Consider the following 19,329-nt stretch of genomic DNA (forward strand, 5'->3'; position numbering starts at 1 on the left):
AAGAAAAGGAGATGTGTACTTGTCTGTAAAAATCCTTTTCTCAAAGTTCATGGGGGACACAAGGCTCCCACCCTTACACACCTGGCTTGCGGGGCTCTTTTTGCATTGTTGTAGGTTCCACTTTTTACCTCTAATGTGTGCATATGTTAAACTGAGTGTATGCTGGGTTTCCTTCTCCTCATCCTTCTATACCTTGGGCTTGTTTAATTAACTGGACCTGTAGGCAGTATGTAGGGGGAGGGAGCCCGGACACCTTTACCCAGTTTCAATCCCTGTGTCCCCAATGGACTTTGAAAAAAGGGGTGTGGTACAGGGGTCCGACAGTGGGGATCCTGACCGTCATTAGCACGATGTCGGGATCCCGACTGGCCGGACCCAGACAGCATGGTGAGCGCAACTAAGCCTCTTGCGGGTTCGCCACGCTGCGGGACCCCCACGAGGGAAAATAGCCGTCGGGAACCCGGCTGTTGGTGTTTTGACAGTCGGGTTCCCGACGTCGGGTAAATGCCTGTCGGGATCCTGTCTGGCACCCGAAAAAAGAACTTTTACAGGTATGAACAAAAATCATATTTTTGCAGTCTCTCATACAATAAAGATTTATTAACCCTTTGAGTGCCAACATCTCTGCGAGAGATGTGTAAAATATCGGTACTCTTAACCTAGAACGGCGCCCATCGCGACCATCGCATGCACTAAAAAACGGGTGCGATGCGATGCCCGCGATGGCCGCGATTTCCCATAGGGATCAATGTTAAAAGTGAGATTGGACGCGATTTTAGTGTTCAATGCCTCAATGCCCGCGATTTTTCCATAGGAAACAATGTTAAATGGGCCACAGAGCCCAAATAGTCACCATAAAGTCTGAAATGGCCCCCACAATTGTTAGCGCCACCCCACGATCAACGTCAACCCGAAGCGCGGCGAGCGGCGGCGGTACGCGTCCTCCGACCTTTTCATACCCCCACTATCCACGTCGGCGTGGAGTTGAGAATAGAATAGTGTGGCGAGCGCAGCGAGCCACCGAGCCCGAAGCGTGGCGAGCGCACGCGGATACCTTCACAGGTAAACGCGTCCCTTCGCGGGCTTCACAGGTATCCGCGTCCCCTCGCGGGGCTCGCCGCGCTTCGGGCTCGGTGGCTCGCTGCGCTCGCCACACTATTCTATTCTCAACTCCACGCCGACGTGGATAGTGGGAATATGAAAAGGTCGGAGGACGCGTACCGCCGCCCCTCGCCACGCTTCGGGTTCACGTTGATCGTGGGGTGGTGTTAAAAATTGTGGGGGCCATTTAAGACTTCAGGGGGACTATTAGGGCTCTGTGGCCCATTTAACATTGTTTCCTATGTAAAAATCGTGGGCATTGAGGCATTTAACACTAAAATCGCGTCCAATCTCACTTTTAACATTGATCCCTATGGGAAAATCGCGGGCATCGCGTCGCACCCGTTTTTTATGTGCATGCGATGCCCGCGATGCCCGCGATTTTTTACCCCCGACGCCCGTGATGCCAATCGCGGGCGCCGTTCTAGGTAAAGAGTACCAAAATATCTGCTAAAAATGCCAGCGTTGCTCACATTTGTTATATAATTTCAAATAAAAAATGTGTAAACAATTCAAAAATTATATTTTCTGTATAAGGTAAACATTACAGGTCATTATGATGAATACAAATGTTTACTTGGCAATTTTTACACCTATGTTGACAAATTCACTTGGCACTCAAAGGGTTAAAGTAAAAAATTAGATAATTTGTGCATAGACCATAACTTCTAGGCTTCAGAATATTTACCCAACATTCTCCCCATTTTGCCGGAGAAACTATGGGGTGGCTGGAGGTTTGGTGCTCATGTTTTGGGAGTGCTCTGCAATGTTTATATAAAATTGGCAGAGGTATTTGACCGTATTGCACAAGTATTGGGCATATGTAGCCTCCTCATAAAATAGTTCATGTTTCTTTTGTAAAACCTCTGTATTTAGCTGCATTAATGTGCGCATAGCCATAGTTTGGCACATTTGTAGGATGGTGTACCACTTTTTGGCCTCCCTTTTCCTCAGCTGCATTTTAAAATGTGTTCTTGGGCTTTCATGTAAATTGCGGTTTCTAAATGAAGCCAAATTTGTCCTAACTTGTCTCCTTTAATTTTTTTTCGTTTCATTGTAGATTGTTCCAGCCCTTACAGAATGCATTGGATCTAATCCTCGTTTTCACAGAGCAGAGGTTGGCTTATAAGGCAAAGAACTATAACTGGATGATAGATTTCTTATAAGCTCCATCTATATAGCACAAGTGTTTTTGACATGCAGTTATAACTAGCATCGATACTCTCAATCAGGAGGGTATTAGAAGACACACCTTTGGCCTCCATGCAGAAAACTACACTACAACAATTACAAACTCGTACCTGCTTCTGTGTAATGCAGTCATAATTCTACATGCTAAAAAATCCCTCAACGATTGCTATAATTTTTGGGGCAGAATCAGTGAATTATAATTGTGTAACGTTGGATTTTAAGCTAGTCCTCATTAGGACAGGGAAATGGCCCAATTAATTACTGATGTATAAGCCCCATAGGTATGTTTGTAAACACGCAAATTTTAATGCCAGTGGCTGTGGGACCTAAAGCTCTCTGAGATAACATTCACTCAAGTGTTGAAAAACGGTCTTTATGCTCTCTGTAAATTATTTTTTTTTTTGGGTACTTGTTTCCTAGCACGGCCACAATCTTGTGGATCGTGTACCTTTAAGTTAAGGTACACGATCCACACGATGGACCCGATTTCCTTTGAAATCAGGTCCATTTTGCCGGCTAAGACACAATATCGGGGGCATCGCGTCGGTCGGGACCATTAACATTGGTCCCGACGCGACCGACGCGATGCCCCCGATTTTTCCATAGGCTTCAATGTTAAAAAATATTTTTACATTTGGGGGGGTTGGGAATATTTTACATTGAATCCAATGAAAAATCGGGTCCCAGGGACCCGATTTACATTTCATTCAATCAAAAAATCGGGTCGGTCGCGTCGATCGCATCGCATGCGACCAAATCGCATGCGATGCGATCGACGCGATTTTTCCGACACGACCACCCCGATGTAAATCGGTGTGGCCGTGCTAGGAAACAAGTACCTTTTTTGGGGTTTTGTTTTTTAATATATATGGCTGCAGAGTGATCCTGTGAACTCATCTCCTATAGTATTCCAAATATGCCTGACTCTGTGTGTTCTTTTTATATGGCGACAGTCCGCAGAAACCTGCATTATGGTAACTGGAGTTCCCAATGTGGGAAAATCCTCACTGATAAACGCGCTGCGCAGGATGCATCTGAAGAAAGGTACATTCACTCCATTATACCCTATTTGTTAACCGTGCAAATGTTACATGTTGCTTGGAAAATTGTGACCTTTATTTTCCATGGTAACACTCCCCTGCATTCTTTTTCATTTGTGTCTATTTCTTTATCTCCAGGAAAAGCCTCTAAAGTTGGGGGTGAACCTGGAATCACCCGCTCGGTTCTTTGTAAAATACAGGTTTGTCTCATTACATGCAAGTTATTTTATCTGGAGGCATTCAAACAATACATACATTATATAAAAGGCTAACTGCTCCACACAAGTGAAGTACCACCAGTGACCACTAGAGGCCACTCGATGGTCGTCATAATAGAAAGGGAAAGCAGTTTTTACATGGACACTGATGCCCCTTTCAGACCGCACTACAGAAACGGTATTTTGCAGATTTTTAACCGTTTTAAAACGGTAATCTGTGCGGTCTGAAAGGTGCAGAGTGATTTTACCGCCCCCCCCCCCCCCCCCCAAAAAAAAAAACAGTTTTATGGAAACTGTAAAAATGCAGGGTCCTACCCGTTTCAGACCCGTTTTTTTTTTGCGGTCTGAAACAGTATTCCCTGAAGGGACCCTGCGCTGTGTGGCACTGGGGAGACTGGACGAGTGCCTGCCCCCTGCAGCCCGTATCCTCACCCCCAGACCGGGGTCTCGTCTCCCCTGCTGCAGCATCTGATCCCGGCTCCCCTGTCCACAGCGAGGCATGGACACATGTTGGCTGGATTACCGGCTGGCTATCCAGGTACCGGGGGGGGGGGGGGCTGCCTTGGTCCAGGGGCAGCAGAGGGTTTGGATTGCGCTGCCCACATACTAGTGGGGGGGGCAAGCTGCCCAGGTACCAGGGGAGGTGGGGGGGTTGGACTGTCCCGCCCAGGTACTAGGGGAGGGGGGACCGAACTGCCCAGGTTTCTATGGGTGAAACGGGTTGAATCTGATGCTGCTTTACACCAGGTATTTACATGCGATGTGAAAGGGATTAAACTTGCTCTGACCCATTTTAAAAACTTTTTAAATACCTGGTCTAAGCAGGTTTTGCGGTGTGAAAGCAGCATGTTCTGTTTCAAACTTGCTGGAGATAGGGAGCGGTGAAGACAGATTGGAGGTAGGGGAATATAGGGACTTGGGGTGGGTGGAGAGTTTGTGGATTAAAAACTGTCACAGCTCAAAGTGAAGTACATTGCAGATGCATTCATTTTGACGGGCTTTTAACTAATGATAAACCCTATTTAATAATTTTTTTGTACTAGAAACTATCCGCTACAGTGACAAAGCTTTATAGGGAAATGCCATTTCATGAGGATATATATATATATATATATATATATATATATATATATATATATATATATATATAATGTTCCTAATGTTCAGTTTTGCCAATAAAAATCTCAGTCATAAATAATATCATTAAGCATTGCTCCTTTTCATTGACTATGCATTTTATAAGGCTCATTGACTCACTTTGCATTGAGGGGCCAATTTGCACTGTACCACAGCAATGCAAAAGCTTTTATTTTTGTAGTCCAAATTCACATTCATGTTGTTATTATTTTGGACTACTAGGATCTTACTTTTTCATACTGTATGTCTCCACAAATTGCAGCGGTTAAAGACTATGGGCCAGATTCTCTAAGCTTCAAAAGTGATAAAATGGAGAGTGATAAACAGCCAGCCATTCAGCTCCTGCCTGACATGTCACAGGCTAGGTTTGAAAAATGTCAGGCAGGAGCTTATTGGCTGGCTGGTTATCACTCTCCATTTTATCACTTTTGAAGCTTAGAGAATCTGGCCCTAGGGAACTTCTGATGGGAAGCATTAAGAGTTTGGTGAAGGATATGAGTGTAGGTGGTCATTATCTTTATGGTGCCCTGTTTGATTCTACCATTCAACCCAAACACCAGATGGATATGGTACTCACACGTGAAATGGTGGATCATCTTTAGACAGTGTAAGCAGGTTGCCGTGCTTCCCTGACAAATCTTGTACTAAGTTTGGGAGTTGGTTCTGATAGCAGACAGTGAAGATTTAAAGAAAACAAATGTTGAGTAAATGGCTTAGAAGTCAGCATGCTGCACTCCTAGGTATTAAATAGCTAATTCCATAAAAGTAGGATTATCTCGGGCCCTGTGTGAATTGTGTTGGTATGTAGAAAGCAAGTGTCCAGCCTATACTGCCACTGTTTATTTTGATGTTGTTTTGTCCATTACAGATGTCAGAGAATCCTCTCATCTATCTCCTGGATACACCAGGGGTCCTTTCGCCCCGCATTGAGTCTGTTGAGACCGGAATGAAGCTAGCGCTTTGTGGTAAGAACTTTTAGTTTGCAAATACATGTTGACATAATTGATCATTAAAACAGGTAAAAGTAGCACTTCCTGTTTTTTTGAGCTGTTCACTTATCTGGCCTGTGCATGGTTGTTCTCAGACTTTCTGGGTATGATTTAATGGCATTATTTAAGTAGAGTGCCCAGTTTATCCTGTTCTTTAATACTTCTTTAATTGAGTAGAGTGCCCAGTGTATTCCTTATATAAAGTAGAGTGCCCAGTGTATGCTGGTCTCAATAATTCATTACCAAGACCAGGATCTAATACTGCTGCTAACGACACTGTGGACCATTCTCTACTCACCCACACCATCCAGACTGCGGTGACCCTGTCCCGTTCTCGGTCTGCTCGACTAAGATTTTGCAGGTGGGATTCAATGTCCCGCCTGCCGAGTGCCAAGAAGGGGGCGTGGCTGCGTGAATCGGCGAGCTGCGGCTGGGAGCTCATCAATTCCTGGCCGTTCTCGACAGAACGTGCCCGACTACTTGTGAAGTCAGGCAGGTTCTGCCGAGATCCCCGTTCAATGCTGTCGAGGAATACAGCATTTAATAGGGCCCCATCGCCATTTCCCCCATCGGGAATCGCGGCAGGAGATTAAATATCCCCTTATGTATCTGTGCAGGGTAAATACTGGCTGTTTTTTTCTTACACCATTTTAGATTTCAGTTTGAAGTTGAACACATCCTCGTAAATCTAAAGCTGTGTACACAGGGTGCGATATAGGCTATCGATTTTGACTATATAGACATAGAAAAGTTATTGCCATGTTTTTCCACACTTGATCGTGATTCGATCTCGATGCGCGGCCCTGCAGCATCGGAATCAAAAGTATAAAATAGACTGTGCAGCAGACTGTGTCTCGGAATAAGGCTGCTTGATGCAACGTGGCCCCTGCTCCCATATGCCCCCACACACACACACACAGACGTCATCTAATCGATATCGGAGGCTGCCAGATCGCACTGTGTGTACACACGATAACCCTCTCTAATCGATATCAGAGGCTGCAGGATCGCACTGTGTGTACACACCATAACCCTCTCTTTACATGTTACATTTGCACCACCTGCAGTGCACATGGTTTTGTCCATTTTAAGAATAAAATGTGATAAAGTCTGAATTAGGCCCATTGTCTTGATTCCTAAAGGTGTCACACCATGTTAAACATTACTTTTTTTTAATGGATTTATCCACAAAAGATATCCTCAGACTTCTGACCTGCGTCATAAAGGTAATCTGGGTACACTATGGTGGTGGTAAGAGTAGCTTTTTTCAAATGAAGCCATAAGATGCAGGGGGAAAGATGTTTATATGAGAAAATATGGGGTGAAATGTAATAGGATTAGAGATTCAGAAAGTATCTGATTTGGTAAGAAATCTCCGATTTTACCGTGTAAATGATTGCCTCTTTAAAATAACTGGAAATTTCTTACCAAATCTCTCACTTTCTGAATTTCTCATCCTATTATATTTCCCCCACAGTATGCAAGAGTGATAACGAGAATTATCTTTATATTAAGATCTAGATAAAAACAATTATAAACAGTATTGTATTTTTTTGTTTACTTCTGTTAAGGAACAATCCTTGATCACTTGGTGGGAGAGGATTTAATAGCGGATTATCTCCTTTATACTCTTAATGAACATCAACAACATAGGTGAGATGAGCAAGGTTTGTGATATCTCTGTTACAAATGAAATACTTATTCATATGCTGGTTATTTTAGAATATATATGTGTGTGTGTGTGTGTGTGTGTGTGTGTGTGTGTGCACAAGACCTGCACTCTCACCCCTGTGTCGAGGTAGCCGCTAGGGTGCCGTATAGATAGCAGGGTTAATGAAAACAGTGCTACAGTATATAAATACAGAAACTCGCGTGAGGGAAAACAGCACTCACCAGACTTCAAAGTATCAGAGATTCTCAGGAGCACGATGTCCCGTTTTTAATGGGTCAAAAATATGGAGCCTGCCGACGTTTTGGTCCTACAGGACCATTCTCAAGGCAGTAAGGTATCCAACAGGTAACATGGTTATCTCAGTAGTATAGGTAACAGGGATATATCTTTATATATTATGTGCCAGTTGACATGAACACCTGTACTGTATATCATACCCTCCAACATGACCCATTCCATTAGGTACAAAATGCTCTGCTCCCGGACTTCCCTCTTAATGTATGATTGCCATCACCTGTGTGATCTAGGTAATTGATAAGAAAGGTGTGTCACCACAGGTGATGGCAATTATACTTGGTCATGATGGAGGGTATGGTATATATGTAGTAACAGAGAATAGTTTGTGTTTGTGGTGGAATACAACTAGGGTTACCACCTAGTCCCTTTAATTCCGGACACATATTAATTACACAGGTTCTGTGGCTGGCTGACTTCAAGACTCCACTTCACCTGATTTTAAACTGCCACAGAACCTGTGTAATTAACATGTGTCCGGAATTAAAGGTCCTAGGTGGTAACCCTAAATGCAACATATTCTTTCAAAAGAACCATTTAAGATATACTGTAACAGATAGAATTGTATCGCCTCTCACCTTAGTATGGATGGCTGCTTTTTTTCTCCAAAATAACTATTGTTCTACAATAATGGATCTCTAAAGGTGATAGACACCCCTCCAAACCTTAACCTAATTTGTTCTTGCTGATTTTCATATTTGTTATATTAAAGCTCAATGGGGGGATGTTGCTAGTGATGCCAAGGCCTCCATTCCCTCCCCCCCCCCCCCCCCAACATTGCTTTGTCACTGCCAGCATCGATGCGGGTTGAGACACGCTGGGTATATGGAATCGGTACATCTGTCAGAATGAACTTAGGTCTACAGTCATTAGGTCGACCCCACTAGGTCGACTGGCAGGAAGGTCGACCTGATTTAAGGTCGACATGGGCCAAGGTCGACTTGACTGAAGGTCGAATTTGCATAAAGGTCGACATGCGGAAGGTCGACTGGTTATAAGGTCGACATGGGTTTTTCACAGGTTTTTTTATCCGAATGTCGACATAGTCGACATGGACACAGTTTGCAATGAGAATCGGACCCTCGCATTGCTTTCTATGCTTCGGGCACAGCTTTAATAACCTCCTCCACGCCCTAGTGGATGATAGACATGATCCTCATGTCGACCTTTATGCAAATTCGACCTTAAGTCATGTCGACCTTCCTGCCAGTCGACCTAGTGGGGTCGACCTAATGACTGTAGACCTAAGTTCATTCTAATAGATGACCGCTTCCCGGGTACACACATCGTGTTTTGTATACTCTGCATGAGATAATTGAGAAGACAGCACCATCTAGTGTAGTATTTATGACCAGATTTCTTATCTGTAAAGGTATTATATTCCAATGGATGTTTCATTTCCTGGCCAGTGTCACTCCGCCATTGTGTTATTAAGCAAAAATATTCAACATATTGCACATACTGTTGGAAGTACAAGATTTACAAAAAAACAAATGCTTTATGCGAATAAAGTGACATCACAGTAAAACAGCAAATTTACAATAAGTGTAAAATATGCTTCAAGAAAATGCAGTGTACCAGATCTAATTATATGGGTGCTTATACATAAACTTAATAGTGAATGTCACATCCACAAACAGATACCTTGTGCTTACCTAATTGTATTCAGGGGGTGATATCCCAGCCCCCCCCCCCCCCCCCCAATATCGTATCCATCAAAAAATAGAACCAAAACATAGAACCAGACCGTATATGCCCATAAGTGCCATTGATGTGAAATGTGAATGGCGGTGCGTTCGGGACGACAGCTCACTAAAGTGGTGCGGCTCAACAGCAAAACGATCCTGGGGGCTACCAGAATTGCTGAGTATGGGTCTCCGAAGCAAACAGATGGTCACTGCATCTATATTAATTAATATGCACCGGTGGGAAAGGCTTCAATTTGCGCTGCTTTATAAAAACTGAGCCTCCGCTGATTGGAGAAGGCTTACCTTCTACGATGAGTCATGTTTTCGGCTTCATTGAATGAATGTACGTTGGCGTGTCAGATGCGAAACATCGGAAAGCAAACACCCTGTTACTGCTGGAAGAACACAAGCTGGCGGAGATAGCATTGTGGTTTGGGCAATATTTCTTGGCATTCTCTGGACCTACTTATACATGTGGAAAACACTCTCGGCCAATTGGTTATAAATCCATTCTTGCAGATCAAGTACACCTAAACATGCTGGTTGTCGTCCATGGAGTGGATGGGATTGTCCAACAACCGCTAGGAATGTCCGACAGTAGTTTGGACAACCATGACCAAGAATTAAAAGTACTTCTCTGGCCCCATTATTCCCTGTTAGTTTCATTGACACTATGGGGGAAATTTACTAAAGGAAATTTAAAAAAAAAAATAGGTGTATTTGTATCCAGAAATACACTTATTTTTTACATTTACTATCCCGAAAAAAACGGCAATTCGTATTAATAGCACATCAATACGACTACGAATTGCCATATTTTCGGGATAGTAAATGTAAAAAATAAGTGTATTTCTGGATACAAATACACCTATTTTTTTTTACAAATTTTCTTTAGTAAATTTCCCCCTATGTCTCCTATACTTTTACCCAAGCTTTTACGCATTCTGCTGAGTTTGTGTTTAAGTTTCATATATCATTTGATTAGTATCCTCAGTGAGTCTCCATGTTGTTGGGTATAATACAGAGCTGCACGCAATTGGATCCCAAACAAGACCAAATGCAATCACTAGAAAATACACCATTTTCTGTATATGAAAAGGTGCCAATATCACTTATCTGGAAACACTTGTTTGAATTGTAAATAAGCAGTGGTTCAGCAGGTGTGTCTGATCATATTTGATGGGATGGTAACCAATTTAAGCAATGGTTTGTCTGGGTGGGTTCTTAAAGAAATGATCCCTTGATGGAAGACCTAATTGTGTGCACATAAACATGTACTTCTATTTTGTAAAGTTTTCTGATTCAATACATAAACCATAGATGTTTCACAAGGAGCCACAGCAACCACAAACTTCTATCTATATTTGGAAATAAAACCCACATAACATTAGTTGTGACCTCATAATGGGCCGAGTTCACCATGCTAATTAGAGAATTTGGGCGCCCGATGTTGAAATTGTATGCCAGTACCCTAAGCATGCGATTTGATGCGATGTGACGCGATTTCCCTTGAAATTCCCTTGAAGAGAAAATCGCGTTGCATTGTATGCTATTGTATTGCATGCGATGCGATTTGATGCGATTTTAATATGTACAGGCACCCAGATGCCTGTTTCATATGTGAAATGGCCCCCCAAACCCCATTTTTAATTGTATACCCACCCTGATGGCTAAATGACCCCCATTGTTAAAGCCACCCCACTATCAACGCCAACCCGAAGCGTGGCGAGCGCAGCGGTACGCGTCCTCCGACCTTTTCATACCCCCACTATCCATGTCGGCGTGGACTTGATTTTATATAGTGTGGCGAGCGCACCGAGGCGAGCCCCGCTATACGCGTCCCCTCGCGGGCTTCACAGGTATCCGCGTCCGCTCGCCACGCTTCGGACTCGGTGGGTCGCTGCGCTCGCCACACCATATAAAATCAACTCCACGCCGACGTGAATAGTGGGGGTATGAAAAGGTCGGAGGACGCATACCGCCGCCCCTCGCAGGCTCGCTGCGCTCGCCACACTTCGGGTTGGCGTTGATAGTGGGGTGGCGTTAACAATGGGGGGGCATTTAGCCATCAGGGTGGGTATACAATTAAAAATGGGGTCTGGGGAGCCATTTCACATATGAAACAGGCATCTGGGTGCCTTCACATATTAAAATCGCGGCAAATCGCATCGCATGCAATCTGACGCGATTTTTAGGTGCAATGAAGAAAATCGGGCGCCCAGATAAGTCACAAGTACCCACCCACTTTATAAGAATAATATGCATGTTCCAGGAGGGTGCTTTACTCCCAAACTTCTGGAGTCTACCGTACCTTCTGGGAGATATGGTTTATATTTCTCGCCAATACATTTTCCAGTCTGCATCAAACTGGTAAAAAAAAAAAAAAGTTATCTATGGTATCAAGTCTTAAATCACATCTGGTGAACAAGCAATTTTGCACTGGATAGCTAATGCAAAATCCCAGATGATGATGGTGTTCTGAGGTGGTGTTTCACCGGGGTTTCTGGTTTTTGGTATGCCTCATTTTTTGTGGATTTGGCTGTGCTTTCCTCAGGGATACATATGACTTCTAAATAATAGGGGTGTAATAATGTCGGTGTCCTTTGATTCAAAAATCCGGAGCAGTTGGGAAAAAAATTCAAGAGAAGTTTTCTTGTTTGAACATGAGATTCAATTGTGCACAGACATTGTTCACCTGACAATGGAAAAAAAACCTTGGATCGCTCCACTGTGGGTTCCCACACCTGGAGCAGGACCTCAGAATTCCATCATTGTTTACAGTAGTTTCTCACTTGACATCTGGACAGACGGATCTGAAAATTATAATCTAGTGTCCAATATTCTAATCTGTAATGGTGACGTCACTGCGGACAGAGCTTAACCCACTTCACATGTTTTGACCCTAAAAAATGGTGAAAAATACATCAGCTAATATCAAACATAACAGACCTCAGGTTCTCATAGTTTCAACCCCCTAAACCCTTCTCTGCAGCACAAAATATGTATATGTATAGGTAGTGCTACAAGGTAGATATGTTTTCTACTTCACCTTACGATAATTGTAATCTTTTGCATCCAATGCGAGGTAATTTGTATATCTGTTGTGAATGTGACTTTGATCTTATTTCCATGTTGACTATGTTTGTGTCTGTCAGGTATGTTGAACATTATGAGCTGGACGGTCCCTGCTCCAGCACAGAAACCCTTCTCAAGAAGATTGCTGTTAAACTGGGAAAGACACAGAGGGTGACCGCCCTAACTGGTGTTGGTAAGTACTTGGGAAACTATAAGTAGAAAAGGTTTGATTTAATTATTTGTGTTGTTTAGGTGCCTCCTGTAGTCAAGTTATGGTGCATACACACGGTGCGATTTTGGTGTACAATTTTGACTCGATCATCAAAATTGTATGGAAAGTTTGCCAAAATCTCACATTGTTTGCCCTGCTTGCGTATCGTGATACCGATGGGTCAGTTCCGCAAGGAAAAATAGACTATTTTCACAATGCCGCTTGTAATGTTCATGTATCATGTTCATCAAAATCACAAGTGCTTGTAGCCAAAATCAGCTCCTTGCACTTCAAGAGGAAATCACATAGTGAAAATGGTCAGAATCGCACCCTGTACATGCCCCTTTATTCAATTCTGCACCAAGTTCAGTATTATGAGCACTCTTTTTGGCCGGTATGAATCTGTTTACGAAGGCCCCTTTCACTCCGCACCTCGGACCCGAGTAATTGCCGTGTTGCTGACGTAATGACCCGGGTCAAGGTGGGGTGTGAAAGCACCAAAACTTTTAACCCGGGTCAAGCAACCCGGCAATTCGACCCGGGTTATAAAAAGGGTAAAACCTGGGTCGACCTCTGTATAATGGTCAACCTGAGTTTAATGTAAATGTTTCAGACCCAGGTCGGAGCCTGGTTGGACCCGGGATCTGACATACCACGTATTTAAATAATGTTTTTGTTTTTTATGTGTAAATAAAGACTACTGGTAAGGGGCATACACACTGGACGATTTTCACCCCATTTCTAAGTGATCTGACTAGATTGCTTAGAAATGGAGCACTTATCGCTCTGTCTGTATAGCCTCAAGCGAATGAGATGCGCGGTCCCACGCATCACCATTGCCAGCAGGTAAGACGGTACATGTGTATTATCTGGGCGCCCGTTTTTTTCATCGCACGTTAAAAATCGCATACAATCATATCGTATCACATCGCATACAATCATATCGCATGCAATGCGACGCGATTGGGCCCGATTTTTAATCGCACATGCATCCAGATGCCTGATTCTTAGTAGTAGTAGTAGTAGTACGTTTATTTATAAGGCGCCGCAAAGTGTCCGCAGCGCCGTACATAGCAAACAAAAAACAAATTACGAGGTAACGTACAGGGTGTGTTAAATGCCCCCCCAGACCCGATTTTTGATTGTACACCCACCCTGATGGGTGATTAATATGTTAAATGGCCCCCCATTGTTAACGCCACCCCATTATCAACGCGAACCCGAAGCGTGGCGAGAGGCGGCGGTACGCGTCCTCCGACCTTTTCATACCCCCACTATCCACGTCGTTGTGGAGTTGATTTTATATAGTGTGGCGAGCGCAGCGACCCACCGAGCCTGAAGCATGGCGAGCGCACGCGGAATACGTGTGAAGTAATACGCGGCCCCTCGCGGGGCTCGCCACGCTTTGGGCTCGGTGGCTCACTGCGCTCGCCACACTATATGCAATCAACTCTGCACCGACGTCGATAGTGGGGGTAGGAAAAGGTCAGAGGACGCCCCTCACGGGCTCGCCACGCTTCGGGTTGGCGTTGATACTGGGGTGGCGTTAACAACAGGGGGGGGGGAGGATTTCACATAGTAATTACCCATCAGGGTGGGTGTATAATTAAAAAACGGGTATGGGGGTGCATTTCACATTGTAATCAGGCATCAGGGTGCCTGTACAATGTATTATCGGGTATAATCGCGTCGCATCGCATGTCACTAGTTAAGGCATGCGATGCGACGCGATATAAAAATTGTACACTCCTCCCGGTAAAGGGACAAAATTGGGTACCATCGCATTGCATGCCTTAACCGATACATGCAATGTATCGGTTGCCCAGATAATACACAAGTATCAGTAAGACAGTGCTTTTTAAATAGATAGACTGCTCCGATAACAGGTTCAGGTACTTCTGTATTTTCACGGCGCCACGCTATTTAAAATCAACTCCATGCCAACATGGATAGTGGGGGTATCAACTATCCATGTTGGCATGGAGTTAAGTAACTTTTTTTGACATATTTCGTGGCGAGCGTAGAACCCGGAAGTAGCACGGCGCCATGCTGGCGCCGTGAAACTACAGAAGTACCCAGGTTCATTACTACATTGACTATTCCAAAAGTAATTTGGTCATTTGAAGCCTATACTGTGTGGTGGTTTTTTGTTTTTGGTTTATTATTTTAAAATATTTTATTTGCCTTATTAATTAGCATCATAAGTGGTTTTACCCATGTACCTTGTTATAGGAAATGTGAATATTACTTTGCCAAACTACACTGCTGCTGCTTACGACTTCATTCGTACTTTCCGAAAAGGAGATCTTGGTAAACTGACTTTGGATTAATGCTGTGCAACGAAACTGATGGAGCCTAAAGATCTGTGTTTGACAGTGGAAAGTCTGCCCTTATCTGTGTGTCTACATGGAATACAAGATCTCTGCTATTAAAAGGTTGATTCAATATCAGGACTATATGTGCTCAGTTTTATATCTGCAGCAGCACTTTCATGTACAATTAATAAATGTTTATAAAAAAATACTATATAAAGTAGGAATTATTTGCCGGCAAAAGTTTCAGAATAGGGAATGAGGTCTAGTCCGGAAAAGTCCTGACACCCTCCTTTTCCAGACTTGTCATAATGATGTCACAGTGGGTATAAAAACTGGTAGCACAGAGCTCAGCTAGCACTTGGCAAGCAGATACAAAAGGAGTTTCTAGAGCTTGCGCTGGCAAATCCCAGAGTAAGTCCTAGAGTAAGTCACAGAGCTAGCGCTTGCATATCCCAGAGTAAGTCCCAGAGCTTGCGCTTACAAATTCCAGAGCAGACGTCTATATGCAATGAAAAGCCTCATAAAAAGAATTTGAATATTTATAAACTATATAACAATGATTTTATAGTAGTATGGGTTGGTTCAGAAATACTTTTTAAATCATTTGTACAGTCCCTACATAATAAGGAATATAACTTGGGGTTCACGTACAGCATGCGAGTCAGAAATACAGTTTTTAGATCTGACTGTGTGTGTTAATAAGGAGACTGCAAGCATAAATACATCTGCGTATTTTAAACCAATGGATAGTAATAACTATTTGAAATCTGTCCTTTTGATAGGTGGGAAAACAACCCTACCTTATTCCCAGTTACTTAGATTGAGAAGGAATTGAGTCAAGTAGAATACTTTGAAGAACAATCAGAAATATATATGGATAGATTTCAAGACCTACTGGTATCTACATGCCTTGATTTATATGTTGATCTGTAATTGTGGAAAAACGTATATTAGCAAGACAAAAAGAGCGAGTGCTAGAGCATTATACAAAACTAAAACTGATAACTCTTGTGTCATGTGACATTTTAACACTTGCCAAATGAGCAACCCCCATTTATTAAAATGTATAGGTCTGGAACATGTTGTTCAAGACAAACACTGAGGTGATGGGGGTAAATTATTTAAAAGAGAAACACATAGGGTGCAGGGAAGTCAAAGTTCATTATTCCTATTATCTTTTATGTATTCATGTATATAAGTAATATTTGTTTGTGTATGTATGTGTATATATAGAGATATACACACACTGTATCGGAATGGCACTCACCAAACTCCAGGCAAATCACTGCGTGCCTCTGCATGAAACAAAGTCACAGATCCCCAATGGGAAGAGAATCAGCACGGCACTGCAGCATAGTTTCAACCAAGCTTAATCACCTCAACATTTCGTGGCGTGACACCCCGTCTTCAGGAGGACATGTTTGCACTGAATTGGGGATATATATATAGAAAAAATGTAAAGTGCGCTACTTTCACCTTAATGGACAATTGTTTTTACAAATATACAACTATTAATAAAAAACAATTTTTTAAATTAAAATAATTAGAAATTCAGCATATCAGACACAGTGATTTTCAATCCGTTTCATAAAAACATGAGACCCCTATATATAGGGGAGGACTTGGTGCGGCACTCGGCTATTACAGGATAAACGACAGTACAATGTCGATTTTACATCAACGTTTCAGTGCTCTTTAATGTTGGCACTATTGTCAGGACGATAGTGCCAACATTAAAGAGCACTGAAACGTTGATGTAAAATCGACATTGTACAGTCGTTTATCCTGTAATAGCCAAGTGCCACACCAAATCCTCCTCTGCATTTGCTTCACCGAGCTGTGAGGGCACCGGCGGCAGTTATACTCAATTACAGCGTAGAGTGCCGGTCCTGCAGACAGGGCCGGTGCAAGTCCCCCCGCCCCACGCAGATCAGCCCCCGCTCCCCTGGGGGGGGGGGATTTCAGCATGGCACATACATGGCACGGTACTTACCACGCTCCAGGGGGGGGGGGGATTGCAGGGGGTGCCGCATGGGGATTTTGCCGATCATTAGCTGGGGAGGGGGGGGGGTCAGTGGGTGGTGGGGGCACATATCACTCACTCACCTGCTACCTGACCCTGCTGGGATGAGTTCCGGTGCTCTCCTTGGCGGCTCAGTACCGCCCTCCGGTGGCCGACGCCCTAGGCCAGGGGTTCCCAATCTTTTTCTAATCACGGCACCCTAGAGTATCAGAATTTTTCCAAGGCACCCCTAGACCCACTAAAAATATATATCAAATTAAGTAGGTTATTTTTATATGTGCTTCTTGGGTTCAGTTATGTGGTAAAGGGCAGGATTTGGTTCTGATTGTACACATTTTATGATTGGCAGCCACCAGCACTGGTTTTGTCCATAAATAATTTGAATTGGTCCTGGATGACCAACCCGAGGCTCCCCTGCAAGTGTCGCGAGGCACCCCAGGGAGCCTAGGCGCACAGTTTGGGAACCACTGCCATAGGCAAATGCCTAATGCTGCCTAGTGGTGGCGCCGGCCCTGCCTGCAGATATATATATATATATATCTATCCATCTACAAAAATAGATGTGTGCCGAGCGCAAAGTCGCAGCCAGCCGGGAGAGCCTGTGGAGATCTTGAGGGTCCCGTGAGTCCATCATTGCGAGCTGTTTTGCCAGTGGTTTATTGTGAAATCTTGTGGTAGCCAGCCCACACCAGAGGGAGACCTTGGTACGGGTACTACTTTCTGCAAAATTGCTTTTATATTGTTTGCACACGTTTTTGATTAAAAACGATATTACACTATCAGGCGCCCCCTCTATTTTTGTAGATTGAGATGTTGTAAGAGAACCCGTGGGAATCGGGATCACAGGAGGAGAGCTGTAGTCCAAGAATTATACCAGGACTAGTGTGTGCTTTTAAGGACACTGATTTACAGACTGTCTTACTAAGGACTACAGGTGTCAGCGCACCTATATTTTCTCTGTTGTGTATATATATATATATATATGTTCAAAAACAAGAAGAGGTGCGCCTCATAGTGTAAAACCGTATTTATTTTAAAACACAGACAAGTGCAGGTACACAGATCAATAAAGACTCGTACCAGGCGGATAACCGCTGTGGGCTGGTTACCACAAGGTTTGACATAAAACTCCCAGGCAATAACTCCTACCACCTTCCAAGGCGCCGCTGGATCTCGAACAGACTGCCGGCTAGCCACCAAGACAAGCAGCGTATCAGCGTGTAGGCGAACGTGGATGGAGCAGGAGAAGCCGGGTGCAAGGAAAGCTGTCGTCACTAGCCCTGCCCTAATGCATTTCGTATCCAAACTTCGTCAGAGGGCGTGGCTAGTGACAGACAGCACAGGACTTAAAAATGCACAGTGACCAATCAGATTTAACTGAGGTGCGGCAACATAATTGATCTACAATTCAGCAACATGTGCAACTTTAAAGATACATTTAAAGACACAGAATCTTTTTTTTCAAAAGGTAACATAGTAAGCCGATTTGGACAATGAAAGTGACATGTGTCGACATGATGTGTTACATACAAGAACATACACAAATATACAGTTCATAGTACATAGAAATAAAGGCAATTTGTTTGAGTAAATTAAACAAACAATATATTGCAGATAAAAAACATTTTGAAACGGCGTATCAAACAAAGTGCCGTGGAGACTGTATATATAGAAGGCTTTTTCAGGTAGATATAGATTCCATCATACGTGACCTAAAAAGTATATATATATATATATATATATATATATATATATATATATATATATATATATATATATATAAAAGAGACAAAAATGGATATGAATAAAAGGACATAATACAAGTACAACAAATTGGCATAATTAGAACATTTTTAGAGCATTTTTAAAGCATCTTTAAGGCAAAAGAGAGCATAAATACAGATACAGGCACATATATAAAAGTGTCAGAGCCGACAAATAAAAGATATGATGGTACTTCAACGGTTAATGAAGGGGGTGATCTCGTACCCTTCATTAAGCCCCAAAGGGGTGAGGCTATTCATGGTGAGGATCCAATAGGTCTCGCGCCTTAGAAGCGCTCGATCCCTATCACCGCCCCTTTTGTTGGCAGGTACCAACTCCAGGGCCTTGATCTTAGTACCAGCAGGATTACAACCATGAGTGTCCTTATAGTGCCTCGGTACACTATGGTTCAAGACACCATTTTTTATGTTCCTGAGGTGTTCAAGAATCCTCACCTTCAGGGGACGTTTAGTCTTTCCGATGTAATTATAGCCACAGGGGCAAGTTAACAAGTAAACAATATAAGGAGTATTACAATTAATATATTGATTAATTCTATGTGATGTACCATCGGGTGACAAGAAAGAGGAACCTTTCTGAATATAGGGGCA

At 43.2% G+C, this 19,329-nt stretch overlaps 1 protein-coding gene across 2 annotated transcripts in view; it reads left to right on the plus strand.

The window, feature by feature from the left end:
* The window catches only part of MTG1 (mitochondrial ribosome associated GTPase 1), a 36,561-nt gene extending 21,500 nt beyond the window's left edge, over nucleotides 1-15,061 (plus strand). For both annotated transcript variants that reach the window (XM_083146155.1, XM_083146156.1), the window contains 7 exons: nucleotides 2,162-2,218; nucleotides 3,246-3,336; nucleotides 3,471-3,532; nucleotides 5,556-5,652; nucleotides 7,248-7,329; nucleotides 12,486-12,598; nucleotides 14,849-15,061. In XM_083146155.1, the coding sequence (XP_083002281.1) occupies nucleotides 2,162-2,218; nucleotides 3,246-3,336; nucleotides 3,471-3,532; nucleotides 5,556-5,652; nucleotides 7,248-7,329; nucleotides 12,486-12,598; nucleotides 14,849-14,946 (600 nt within the window). In that variant the 3' untranslated portion in view covers nucleotides 14,947-15,061. The remainder of the gene's footprint in view (nucleotides 1-2,161; nucleotides 2,219-3,245; nucleotides 3,337-3,470; nucleotides 3,533-5,555; nucleotides 5,653-7,247; nucleotides 7,330-12,485; nucleotides 12,599-14,848) is intronic.
* The last annotated feature ends 4,268 nt before the right edge of the window (nucleotides 15,062-19,329 follow it).

Source organism: Crinia signifera, chromosome 6, assembly GCF_055691185.1.
Source record: "Crinia signifera chromosome 6, ASM5569118v1, whole genome shotgun sequence".
In the NCBI taxonomy this organism is placed as follows: domain Eukaryota; kingdom Metazoa; phylum Chordata; class Amphibia; order Anura; family Myobatrachidae; genus Crinia; species Crinia signifera.